This window comes from Hylobates moloch, unplaced genomic scaffold (genome assembly GCF_009828535.3).
Source record: "Hylobates moloch isolate HMO894 unplaced genomic scaffold, HMol_V3 SCAFFOLD_6, whole genome shotgun sequence".
NCBI lineage: Eukaryota > Metazoa > Chordata > Mammalia > Primates > Hylobatidae > Hylobates > Hylobates moloch.
The window spans coordinates 108,938,952-108,952,805 of NW_026652281.1; the positions used below are offsets into that span (position 1 = coordinate 108,938,952).

The following is a 13,854-nucleotide window of genomic DNA, read 5'->3' on the forward strand; positions in this document are numbered from 1 at the left end:
CCCAGATGGGAGTTGGAGAACAGGCAGCTCCAGGAGAGATTTGTCTCCAAGAAGATGGAACCTGTGTAGATGTTTCTGAAAGTATTGAGAGACAATTTGCCTCTTTGGTTGAGAGTTTGGGGATGAGTTTGTGATTAATGTGATGTCCATGATAGATACATGAAAACCACATGAAAACAATTCCTGGGAACATGAATGTTGTATAAGAAAGGAAACATCATCATAGGTCATTTTTTTATAGCTCAGCTGAGTTTAGTATTTGCATACTCATGATGGTGCAAATGCAAATATCTATCCCACCAAAAACTAAATGTTAACTATACTGGGAGGATGAAGAGAAGAAAGTGAAAGAGAGAGAGAGAAAGAGAGACATGGAGAGAGGGAAAGAAAAAAGCTATTATTATTTACCATGGGGAAAAATAAATGAATAATGTGAAAACTCAAAACTTAAGAAGTAGCAGTAGAGTACTTAGCAATATAGAGGCAAATCCAAAAAGCAAAGGCTGAAAGAACTGACAGTGGTTGTGTTAACGGGCAAGGATTTGCGCAATGGGGAAGATGGGAGAGTGGATTCCAAGGGCTGCTGCTTTTTACAATATACCTTTTCCAGAACGATTTGGCTTTTGAAATTGTGTGTATGTATACCTTTGATACAAATTTTAAAAATTTAAATCACAGTGCAGAACAGTCTGTAGAGTATTGCACCATTTATGTAAGAAAAAACATGTATACAAATATTGATCATAAAGTATATCTGGAAAGATCCTCAGAAAACTGTAACAATGGCTACCTCTGGGGATGGTAACTAGTGACCGTGCACTGGCAGAAGAAAGACTCTTCACCCTTTGAATCCATTTGAATGTTACACTGTCTACATGTATTATTTATTTTTTTAAAAGCTTCTAAGAAACAAACTGGGAATGAGACTGCAGCAAGAGAGCAAACAAAGTTAAAATTAAATGAGCTCTAAAAAGAGTGACCATATCCTTTTAAGATGAGTTATTTGTTCAGTAAATATAAATGTGTGTCTCCTTGTTACACAAGTAACATTATCTTTATAGAACAAACAGAAGTTAAACAAAAAAAATCACTCGTCATCCCATCATGCAGATAACCACTATTAAATTTTTGGTGTGTATCTTCTTAATTTTTTACCGTGTGTGTGGTCTATCTGTATTCCTACTCCCCTCCCATGGGAGGGGAGTAGGAATACTATTTTGCTACCAGCTATTTTCACTCAACAATATATTGTAGTCACTTAATATGAATTATTAAGGAATATTCATCTACAGATCATTTACTGGCTAGTTTTATTGCATCATTTGACTCCACCACAGTTGATTTAACTAATCCCCTACTGATAGATTGTTCCCAGTTTTTTACTACTATAAGCAATGCTTGTGTCTTAATTTTGCCGACATCTGTACCTGTTTTCTTTGACTAAATTTCTAGAAATGCAGTTGCTGGGTCAAATGACATGTATGTAACTAAAAGTCTTGATACATCTTGTGAATTTTCTCCCAGAGAATTTGTACAGTTTATATCCTACACCCTAGCGGTGTTGAAAAATATCACTCCTAGATTCTTGCTAACATTTTTGTGGATTTTTTTGGCCAAGTCTGACAGATGAAAAAATATTTTATTGTTATTTAAGTTTGTGTTTATTTGGCTTACTGGTGAGGCTGGACACCTTCCGTATATTTACTGACCAACAAATAAATACTACTTTTGAGCCCTTTTCCTATACCTGGTACTAAGGGGAGCGATAAAGGGTAAATAGAATGGTTTCCTTCTTCAAAGAGTTTATAATCTCATAAAAGAAACAAATATACAAACAATACAGCTGGGTTATAATGTGAAGCACAGAGGAGGATGTGATTCATTCTTCTGTCAAATTTAAGTTTTTCGTGGGTCAGAACATTTGAGTGGAGACTTGAAGGCCAAGGAGAAAAAAAGCAGAGAAATGGGGATACACTTTCTGAAAGCAGCATATTTAAATGCAGATGACGCTTGGGACACTTGGGAAAGGTAAATGACCTGGTGTCCTGGAAACTAAGCCTAGAAAATGCAGTCGGGTCCTAAGTCTTAGGAAGGTTTGGGAGTAGATCCTCCAGACCAGAAGCTCATCTGGTACACCAGTCTGGATTGTGGGCCGCCATGTTTGCAGAGAGTCTGAGTGACTTCTCAAATGGCAGTGAGAGCCTGCCTCCTACCAAGCTTCACACAAAATGATGGATTCCCCAGATATAAAAAGTGAGTCCACGTATGGATCAAACAGAAAAAAGTGGGATTCCTGAGCTCTGTAACTTGTATGTGAAGTTGTGTGTGTCGGGGGGTGTATGTGCATTTTTTGATGAAGGGGTTCCATGGCTTTCTCAAAGAGGATAAAAAGACTCAGTGCCTCTGATCCAGACATTGGAGAGCCATGCAGAATCCCCAGCAGGAGAGCAGCAGGATCAGATCACTGAAAGATAAACCTGTTGAGGCAGGATATTTCCCTGACCCCTTCACGGGACTCGCGAAGGGAGTGTCTCCTTTACTCAGCCGCTGCTCTCAACACCTTGCGGGAGGGAGCACGCAAGCGAATGAGGTGGGAACTAGAATGCTTGAGTGCTGAAACCAGCCAACCGCCTTGGCACCAGCAAGATCAAACTCCACTTACTGGGACCCGCTGCGCTCCACCCCTCACAGGTGGGAGTGCGCAGGTGAGTGGGTGCAGGAGCCAGAGTGAGTGCTCCTGGGTGCCAGCAGGAGCAAACTACATGCAAGCCCTGTGGCAGCATCTTGGGAGGGGGTGGGGGGTGGGGGGAGGTGCGGTGCCTGCAATCCCTGAAGCCCCAGAGGGTGTGTTACAGTGCTGTTTTAGCTCTGCCATCTGTGGACACCTTAGGTGTTAATAGCTCAGTGGGCCCTTTGCCTTGTCGCATGGGGCAGCTGCCCTCTGCCAACGAGGGCAAAGGGCCAGTGTGACAGCCTTTTGTATCTGCACTCAGGGATCCCGAGCTCTTGTCCTGCAACCAGGAAAAGTGAGGTCACATGCACAAATTTAAGGATGGTAAATGTGGGAGATTTAAATGCCAATGAAAGTGGCTCTCGGGGAAAGGGAGCTGAAAAGGAGATGAGGCAGGTAGGTGATCTTCCCCTGAAGTCTGGCCATCTGCAGCCGGCTTCTTCTCTGAAGTTATGCCATCAAGCTGTCCCCTGTGTAATCTCCAACATCCAGCTGCTTCTCCTCTCTGCTGGCTGAGTCTTGAGTCTTTATAGGCACAGGCTGGGGCATGGGGTGGGGCCGTGCGTGGTTAAGGGAAAGGCAACATTCAAGTGGGAAAACAGGGATATAAGTTCTCACTTTGGGCCACGGGTTCCGGCTTTTCAGCTTAAAGGTAGGGTTTCGCCAGGGACCCACCCTTTTCTAGAATTCCTCTGCTCCCAGTCCCTATCACTGTCAGCAGTGTAGACTGGGGAGGGTACCAGCAGGAAGGAGAACTGGATGGGAAGTTTGGAAAATAACATTAGTAACGATCACCACTGACGGAGCATGTAATCTATGATAGACGAGGTGCTAGATGCTTAGCACCCTTTTATTTTATCTTCAGGTTAACATTTAACATAAAAGGAAACCGAAACCTAGATTTTAAAATTAGTGCAAGGTCGCTTGGCTATGAATGGCAGATTCCATAGTTGACTACCAGGTCATGAGACTCTCAAGCCCACTCTTCTGATTATGACCTTTAATTGGCTCCCGTGTAAAGCTCTACACCATTTCTTCTGCATCTCATCTCCTGATTTACAGTTAACTTTCTTAAGCAGCAAAATGACTCGCTTCAGGGAAAAGAACTATGTGACCAGAGACCCCATTTAGAAGACAAAAAGGAGAAAGCGCCTGTAATCCCAGCACTTTGGGAGGCTGAGAGGGGCAGTTCACTTGAGGTCAGGAGTTAGAGATCAGCCTGGCCAACATGATGAAACCCTGTCCCTACAAAAAAACATAAAAATAAGCCAGGCATGGTGGCACATGCCTGTAATCCCAGCTACTCTGGAGGCTGAGTCAGGAGAATTGCTTGGACCCAGGAGGCGGAGGTTGCAGTGGTCCGAGATGGCGCCACTGCACTCTAGCCTGGGTGACAAGAGTGAGACTTCTTCTCAAAAGAAATTTTTTTAAAAAAAGAGAAATGCCTTGGTGACCCTTCATTGTTCTTGTCCCACATAGTGCTGGTCATCTGCTGAAATAATAGTGTAACTCCAAAGAAATCCCTCACTCTGCACATTGCTTCCTATTGTTATTTGCTCTCTTTATTTCATGGAAGGAGATTCTTGCAGATTTCAATTGGCAAATGAGTTATTTGGAAGAAAAGTGCACAATGCTATTTTCTTCAAGCCTCCTAGTTATTAGCCACACTCCCGGTGATTGTTGAGGTGACATGTGCAAACAATGGTGTTCACTTCTGCCTTTCGTGGCAAATACTAAACACACAATAAGGAAACCTATAAAGCTCTGGCTGCTTTACCTTGGGAGCTGAGCACTGCATAAGTGTGCTGCTGCCCTATTGTCAAATAGAAGGCAAATGTTATCTTTAGATATATGAAACCTCAGAGGGAAGGGCTTAACACTCATCTCCAGTGGTCACGGAATTCTGAATTGCAAAAGATCGCAAATATTCCGTCTTTCGCACAGTCATATTCCCTGCAGGCATGCACATACCTCCTGTACATGTTGTTTACAAGCTGCTCAAACGACTCTGGCTTTCTATCCCCAGATTGCAGAAAAAGCAAAGGCAGCTATGGCTGACATTTTCATGGAAAGCTTAGGAAGGCTCATTTTTTTATCATCTTTGGAACAAATAGATGGAACCCCGTATTAGGTTTCTCTTGCTGGGTAACAAATTATGACAAATATAGCGGCTTAAGGCAATGCTAACTTATGATCTCAGTTTCCGTGGGTAAGGGGTCCAGCCATAGTCAGGCTGGATTCTCTCCTTAGGATCTCAAGAGGCTGAGATCAAGGTTCCCTGAGCTGCATTCCTTTTGGGAGTCTTAGTGAGGGAAATATCCGCTACTGGGCCCCCCAGGTCATTGGCAGAATTTTTTTTCCTTGCAGTGGAATGACAGAGTCCCTCAGTTTTTTTGGTGGCCCTCAGTCAGGGACTGCTTTCAGCCACTTTGGAGCCACCGTTCCTTGCCATGTGGCCCCTCCCATAGGCCCTCTATGCTTGGAATCTTTTCACCAGGAAGAGTATAGTCTGGTTAAGTCACGACCACTGAGGATAATCTCCCTATCTTAAAGTTAACTGATTAGGGACCTTACCTACATGTGCTAAATCCCTTCACAGCAACACCTGGATTTGTGTTTGACTAAGTAACTGGGGGAAGATAATCGTGCTCCAAGAGGTGGAGATCCTGGGGGCCAACTTAGAATTCTGCCTATCACAACCCCACAGCTTCTCCTTTTCTGGCAAGAGTCTTGTATGTTAAATGCTTCCTTAGCATCCATCTTTGTTTTCTGTTCTGTAATCTGTTTTTTTAAGCAATTACTATTGAGCTCATAATTGTATGTCACGTGGGGCATTTCAGATTTGGGGAAAATGATGACGATAGCTTTCGTTCTTGAGGACTTGCTTTGTGCCCAACATTGTGCTGAGATTTTACCTGCACTCTCTCACTCATCCATCCCCACAGCTCCATATGGAAGGTACAGTCAATATCCTGAGCTACGAATGAGAAACCTGAGACCTGGCATACATAGTTAGGAGACATCCCCAAAGTTCCACAGCTGGAAAGCAGCAGAGCAGGGACTCAAACCCGCATCCCTTTCCTTCAGCGCCCTCCCTCTCACCCTATTTCCATCAGCTGCTATTTTGCCCTATTGTAGTTCTGAAAGAGTTACGAAATGCCCTCCATAGCTCTGATGATTATCATTCGTCCTTTCCTTTTTTAGTCAAATTTTCCGTTTAATAACAGGAAATATCACACTGACCAAGCCCTCCCTAAAAGCAAAGGATAGCCCTAAAAGTCAACCACCAAAGAGACGCAAGGATGATAGAGTAGTTTCAAGGCTGACTCGTGTAAGGTAAGAGCAGTCCGGTGCCTTAGCATCTGGCATTTTAATGTGTCTTTGTCTTGGATTCTATGATATATATTGCTGTCTGGTTTTATGCCAAGCATTGATTTATAAGCGTCATCAGAAAACTCACCAATTCAGCCCTGAAGAACAACTTCAGGTCTTTCCAGAAGAGCCAACCTGTGTCAGCAGGAAACAGAAGAGAAATGGTACACATCCACTGAAAACTAATGTCCCCTGACTTGAAAGAGCATTTATGCTGATGACACCCTCACTTCATCGTGAACAGAGGATTGACCTGTGCTACCAGCTAGAGGAGGAAAACAAATGATTGGAATAGGAAAGATGACATTGACAGTACTCTCTCTCTGCAAGGCATTTTGCTTTTTGGTAAAAGGACAAAAATGGCATTGATTTATGTTTTCATTGTAAGCTGAGTCTCATAAATGAGCAAAGCTATGTAGGATGCTAACAGGCCACCAATTTGGGAAGAAGGGTCAACAAAGTGAGATCTTGCCCAGAACTTTCTTAGTTTCTCTCTAGCTGCCCCTCCATTTGTCCTAAAAGCAGATGGATGTGAACTCTAAGCCTGCAGTTCCCATAGGATCTGAAAGGCAATTCCCACAGGATCTGTGTTCTGATGGAGTAAGCTCTTCACCTTTCAAAATCTGAGATCTGGGAGAGTTAGGGGAAGATATGAGGATGTGGCAGTAAAGTGAACCAACAAGGAAACTTTGGCAGAGAGCAGCTAGCAGCTCAGCACACTCATCTCTCTTTACTGTAGACCCAGGGCTAGACTACATTTCCCAGCCTCCATTGGGGTTAGGCTGCATTGACTCAGTTCTGGCCAGTGGAAGTGAACAGAAGTGATGTGCGCCACTTCCAGGCATGGTGCATAAAATCCTAGCACACAACCCTCCTTTCTCTTTCTTCTCTTACTGGCCAGCTGGTTGTCAATATGGATCTCTTAGAAACCAATAGTTAAATATGTCAGAATCTGTTTAGTAGAAATCCTTGAATGACTAAATGGAACAGAAGCCCATCCTCACACCTGTCACCAGTTGGAATTCATGTGGGCCCAAAATAAGCTTCTGTTGTATAAAGCCATTGAGCATCAGGAGTCTTTCTGTTACAACAGCTACCATAAACTTATCTAAAATAATAGCCTAGAATTTCAAAACAGCAAGTAGGGAAAACAGTTCTAAGAAAGGAGAAGGTCTGGTTACTCAAGCATGAGAAATCCATTTCCATATATTGCTTTGATTGTGTATGCCAACTGAAAATGATAAAAGTCAAAGATTCCCATCTACTGTAATATAAATTCAAGATGAAATGAAGCTACCTTGATCCATTTTAAAATGTCCATAGAAAATTGAATTTATACTTATAGCTCTTTTAGAACATATTTTTATGTCATTTTCTATGATCAATATGTTAGAGGATTTTAATGTTGTCACTTTGAGACTGTTAAAATGTTTCTTTTGATAAATTAGGAAGATGCATCAGAAATTATTTCTTTGAACCTAAGTATGGATAGAACATTGTAACATTCAATCCTTATAGTTTCTCTTGGCAATAATAATTGAGCTACAGTCCTGAAAATTAAATTTATAAGGATTATTATCTTTTACTAATATTTTAATACAAAATTATAAACAAATACAGATTAATGCTCTGGAGAGACAGAGACTTTGTTTACTGTTTTCTGATTATTTTAGTACTCTGCTAGAACCAAGTTACTACGAGTAGGAAAGTTATCGAGAAACTTTTGAAAAATAGATGAGTCTTGCAAGATTCAGCATTTTTTTCATGTGCATCCTTTGAATACAGACAATGATACAAACATCTCCATCCAGGTCCTACTTTATCTAGTGTGGTATTTAATGTTTAATTTTTTTTTCTATTTCTATGTCTCTTTGGGATTTTCCATATTTGAAGATTATGAGTAATAGTAGGACTCTTGACTTAGAGTTATATCTATAGTTTCCATTAATACCAAAAATTAAAATTTCCTCAGTATCATTCATCTACATCCTCATTTATATACAATTTAAAACCTTGAAAAATGTTCTTCTTTCCTTTATTTAATTCATTTAAATTTTAAAATGCAATTTACTTATTTCCCATGTAGATTTTCAAACCAGGAAGAAATATAACTAGCCTTCTGCTCTGTCTTACATTTGTCCTCAATTATAAATTGGGAAATTGGCATTTTGCTTTAAATATTAGATTTTCCTTATTTAAGCACCTGTGAGCCTATTCCTAAGAGAGTGACCATCGGGCCCACTGACCGAATCTGTTTTTTTAATCTGTAGTGGCGCCAGACCAGGATTTTGGTGACATTCCAAGGCACTGTCACCCAGTGAGATTCTGCCTGGCTGAAATCTCTAACTCTTGCCTGCAATCTGCAATGTACATTTATGTCACTTACAGAGATCATCAGTGCAACTCTGACCTCAGTTTGTCAGGAGGTTTCCAGTCCATTGTACCTGAACCCCCATAGAGCTACATGTGTTTTTACATTTCTCCTTTTGCTAGAAGAAGTATATCATAGAATTAAATGAAAGAAGGATAATCTTAGACTGGAATGTCCTCTAAGTCCCGCTCAAATAGTAAAATTTGCATTTGTTTTCAAATCCATTGTTTTCTAATGTATGCTTACTTTGGAGGGCTTCTTCTGTGGTACCAAACTCAGGGAGCTTCACGAAGCTTCCTGGGAGATTCACAAGGAAGATTCATGAAGGAATAATCAAACTCTTTTCTGATGAAGTGGAGAGTGTGGCTTTTCCTCTCAGTTATTATCCTGGAAGCATCTAAATACTCTCCACATCTCTTCTTTTGCAGCTTTTTCTCAGTGCGTATTGGTAATAAATATTTTCTGTAAAGATTAATCCACATAAGTACTTCTGAGTAATGTCTTTCCCAAAATAAAACAGGACTTTCATAATTGATCTAAATGACAAAGCAATCAAAATGGGGAAAGGATTTATCTTAAGTTCTAGGGTACATGTGCAGGATGTGCAGGTTTGTTACATAGGTAAACGTGTGTCATGGTAGTTTGCTGCACCTATCAACCCACCATCTAAGTATTAAACCCAGCATGCATTAGCTATTTTTCCTGATGCTCTCCACCCCCCGCCCCCCGACCCCTGACATGCCCTGGTGTGTGATGTTCCCCTCCCTGTGTCCATGTGTTCTCATTGTTCAGCTCCCATTTATGAGTGAGAACATGTAGTGTTTGGTTTTATGTTCCTGTGTTTGTTTGCTGGGGATAATGGCTTCCAGCTCCATCCATGTCCCTGCAAAGGACATGACCTCATTCAAAAGGATGTTTTTTCTTTGACGCTTTTTTATTAACTTTGAGATAATTGTTTATATAGGCAATTAAACAAATTAGAATTTTAGTAGTATTAATAATATAGTGCAATATAATTAGGAATCACATCATCTGATAATTAAGCCCAATTTCATATTTGGAGGGAAAAGAAAATGTGTGTGGTACATTTGTCAGACATTCAAAGGGTTTCAACATCCTTTGCTCTTGTTCTTTAGATTCCCCTGAAGCAGTTTCACTCTGGCCTCCTTCTGAATTCCATTTTCGTTGTTGAAATATTGGTCTCACTAATGTCATTGCTGTCAGCTCCTCGGGGTGTTTATGTATTTCCCACAACACCCGGACCTCAGAGCCATTGAATATGTATTTGTTATATTTACTTGAAAAGTCCAAAAACAATTTGCTCATTAAATTTGTAGAAGACTTGGAGGGGCTAGGAGGAGTGGTCCCTAATTATTATTAGTAGTAGCTAGTAAGTTGAATGTCATAGTCAGAATTATAAAAGTTCTCAAAAGATGAAAACCTGATAAAAATCGAAAATACCAACACCCGGATTCAAAAATACAGAAATCAAAATTAAGGAGAGAATGGATGTGTTTAATAGCATATTACAGATAGCTGAAGAGAGAGCTAGTGAACTGGAAGAGAGCTCAAAAGAAAGCATAAAAAATGAAGCACAGAAAACAACAAACAGAAAATGCAGATGAGGCTCAGAAACAGAGATAGGTTGAGAAATACAAATACTACTGTGTTATAGTTGCCTACAGTATTCAGTACAGAAACATGCTGCATGGGTTTTCAGCCTAGGAGCAACAGGTTATACCATATAGCCTAGGTGTGTAGTAGGCTCCAATGTCTCGCTCTACAATGTTCGCACAGCAACGAAATCATCTAATGACACATTTCTCAGAATGTGTCCCTGTCGTTAAGCAACACATGTCTGTATTTCAAAATAAGTTTGCAATTTTAGCTAGTGAAATTCTGATGAGGCTAATTATTAATTATTATAAATTAGTAGAAATCCAGATGACTTCTTATATTGTATTTATTAATGAAATTGGTTCATCCTCACTATAACACTAGAAATTTTGCATTTGAAAAACGTTTCTTTTAAAAATTTCAAACTCAAAAAAAAACAAAAACAAAAACAAAGGAAAAATAAATAAGAATAAAAAATAAAAATTTCAAACTTCATAAAGAATATCGTGCCTTCTGTTGGTATCTCAGAATCTGGAGATTATAGCAGATAATAATTATAAGCTTGTTGGAGAATTTGACTGTTATCTTGGGAAAGAGATGTAAAGAATCTTCACAGAGCATTCAGAAGTAAAATCGTAGGTTTGCTCTTCAGAATCAGATTGCTTTTTGAAAAAAAGGAAAACCAAAAAACATCCAGCTGCTTTAATTCAAAAAATAATGTTTGTCTCTGATATTGAATTCCACAATGCTATCCATTTGAAGTGCAGAGGACTTTGCAATCTATAGAATGAAAAGCCAAGAATATCTTCCCTGTTAACTTGTACTCTTGTGTTGCAGGCACACAAAAAATCCCTTTGGATGATTGAACCCAATGAAGGCATGGTTCCTCCAGAAACTGATGTTCAACTGGCTCTGACCGCCAACCTGAATGACATACTGACATTCAAAGACTGTGTCATTTTGGACATTGAAAATAGCAATACCTATCAGATTCCTGTTCAGGCTTCCGGAATTGGCTCCACTATTGTTTCAGATAAGCCCTTTGCTCCAGAACTCAATTTGGGGGCACATTTTAGGTAAGGAAATCTCGTGGACCAATTTTTATAGATCTCAAATATGTTGCATATGCTGAGCATCACCTCTACTTTAGAAAATTATTTTAAGTAATTAAAACTAGCCACCTCAGTCCCTCTCCTTTCCCATCCTCACTCTTCTGCCTCCTGATGTGTATGTCAGCAACAAGAAGACATTTTCTAGCCATAACTTGCTTGTGTTCTCTAATCTGTGTCCCTCTACGTGCGAGAAGAATATGGTTTGTAGGAAATGCATTCTTTCTCAAACTGGCTACTCTGTGATTAATTTAGACTCTCAACCGTAATTTCTCCTCTTTGATTCCAATACACTGTTAATCCCTCTCCACAAATGTAGAAAATACAGATACAGCTTAGTGGTAACCTAAGCAGAACATACCTAGGAAGGTAAAAATTTATTGCGAGTGTATTTTATCAGCTATTGCAGAGCCAGCAGCTTTTTTTTTTTTTGAGACAGAGTCTTGCTGTCGCCTAGGCTGGAGTGCAGTGGCGTGATCTGGGCTCACTGCAAGCTCCGCCTCCTGGGTTCACACCATTCTCCTGCCTCAGCCTCCCAAGTAGCTGGGACTACAGATGCCCACCACCGTGCCTGGCTAATTTTTTGTATTTTTAGTAGAGACGGGGTTTCACCGTGTTAGCCAGGATGGTCTTGATCTCCTGACCTCGTGATCTACCCGCCCTGGCCTCCCAAAGTGCTGGAATTACAGTCATGAGCCACCGCGCCCAACTGCCAGCAGCTTTTTCAAAGCTTATATCCTCTACTTGACTCCCATAGCACCAACAACTGGATGGTATCCATTGGCTTTGCCTGATTACCCAGGAAAAGCTAGAGGGTCTAAATATTTAAATAAGCTGTGGTACAGTATAGACACCTCTGAGCAAAACAATCTAAATGTGGATATAAAAATCAGGTTTGGTCCAGGCACAGTAGCCCACACCTATAATCCTAGCACTTTGGGAGGCCAAGGCAGGAGGATCACTTGAGCTCAGGAATTCAAGACCAGCCTGGACAACATGGTAAAACCCCATCTCTACAAAAGTACAAAAAATTCTGGGCGTGGTGGTGGGTGCGTGTAGTCCCAGCTACTCAGCAGGCTGAGGTGGGAGAATCACTTGAGCCCAAGAGGCAGAGGTTGCAGTGAGCCAAGGTCGCGCCACTGCACTCCAGCCTGGGTGACAGAGTGAGACCCTGTCTTAAAAAAAAAAAAAGAAAGAAAGAAAAGAAGAACGACACACATACACATACATACACACACACACACATATATATATGTACACACACACATATATAAGGTTTGGGCTGGGAGCAGTGGCTTCTGCCTATGATCCCAGCACTTTACTTTGGGAGGCTGAGGTGGGAGGATTGCTTGAGCTCAGGAATTGGAGACCAGCCTGGGCAACATAGGGAGACCCCCCCATCTCTACAAAATAAAAAAATTAGCCTCGCATGATGGCACATGCCTGTTGTCCTACCTACTTGGGAGGCTGAGGTGAGAGATTGCTTGTACCTGGGAGGCTGCAACTACAGTGAACCAGGATTACACCACTGTAACTCCAGCATGGGCAACAGAGCAAGACCCCATCTCAAATTAAATAAATAAATATATATATGAGGTTTGAGTGCTAAGTGTAGAGGGTATGTATGGGGATTTATTCTTGATTCCTCAGACGAGTCATGTAGCTATCACTAGTTGGCTCTTGGGGGCCAGTTGAATTTGAACTTATCTGTTGCAGTACTGTGAACAGATCTCAGGAGGTATTCCCCCTGCTTTCTGGGCTCGTAGGCCCTGAAATCAAGTCATACATGCTGTGCTTGGAGATGTGACTGACACTAATCAGTTAGGAGCCCTCCCCAAAATCCTTCCCTCTGCTCCATCTACAAAATATGGGACTTGATTGAAAATATCATAAACTAGTAGAAAATTAAGTAAAAAGCAAGTCACATGGTTGAATTGCATGCTTTTAGACAAGTATCCAATTATATTTTTCAAGTCAACTAAATATAAGAATTGTCCTCTCTGCCTGTCTATTGGCCGTAAGCGAGGGTAGTTTGTCATTGTGTACCAGTGCTTCTAGTTTCAAATTTCCGTTCGTGCATTCAAATATAATTGTAGAAAACAATACATGGCAAACCAGACCTAATTACATGTTCTTTTAAATCTACAAATAGTGTCAAGTAGCCCTCGAAGGATATTCTGACATACAGAATTGGAGGGTTAGCTAACAGTTTTCTATGAATATAAAAGTAAACTGTAGCTTTTAGTTGCTAATTTGCCCTCTGCCTAAACTTTCTGACATAAAATCACTATGCCCACAGTCTCCAGAAGAATTGTCAAAAGCAGGGCTGGGTAAACTAAACCCTCTGCCTGCTTTTGTAAATGAAGTTTTATTGGAACACAGCCATGCCCATTTCTTAACGTATTGTCTGTGGCTGCTTTCACACTACAAGGGAAAGTTGAGTAGCTGTTACAGAGACCATGTGGCCCAAAAAGCCTAAAATATTTGTTATTTAGCCCTTCAAAGAAAAAGTTTGCCAACCTCTGGTCTAAAGAAATAGCCATATGCCGCCGCTTCTAATTGCATATTTTTAGACAACTCCCTTAGGTTTTCAGAGCTTCCATTTCTTGATCTATAAAATGGTAGTAAATATACTTATCATGACTGGATTGCTG

General features: G+C 40.8%; 1 protein-coding gene across 1 annotated transcript in view; it reads left to right on the forward strand.

The window, feature by feature from the left end:
- HYDIN (HYDIN axonemal central pair apparatus protein) overlaps window positions 1-13,854 on the forward strand; it is a 397,956-nt gene that overhangs the window by 166,353 nt on the left and 217,749 nt on the right. Inside the window, exon 18 of the mRNA XM_032157850.2 lies at window positions 10,929-11,167. Coding sequence (XP_032013741.1) covers window positions 10,929-11,167 — 239 coding nt within the window. The remainder of the gene's footprint in view (window positions 1-10,928; window positions 11,168-13,854) is intronic.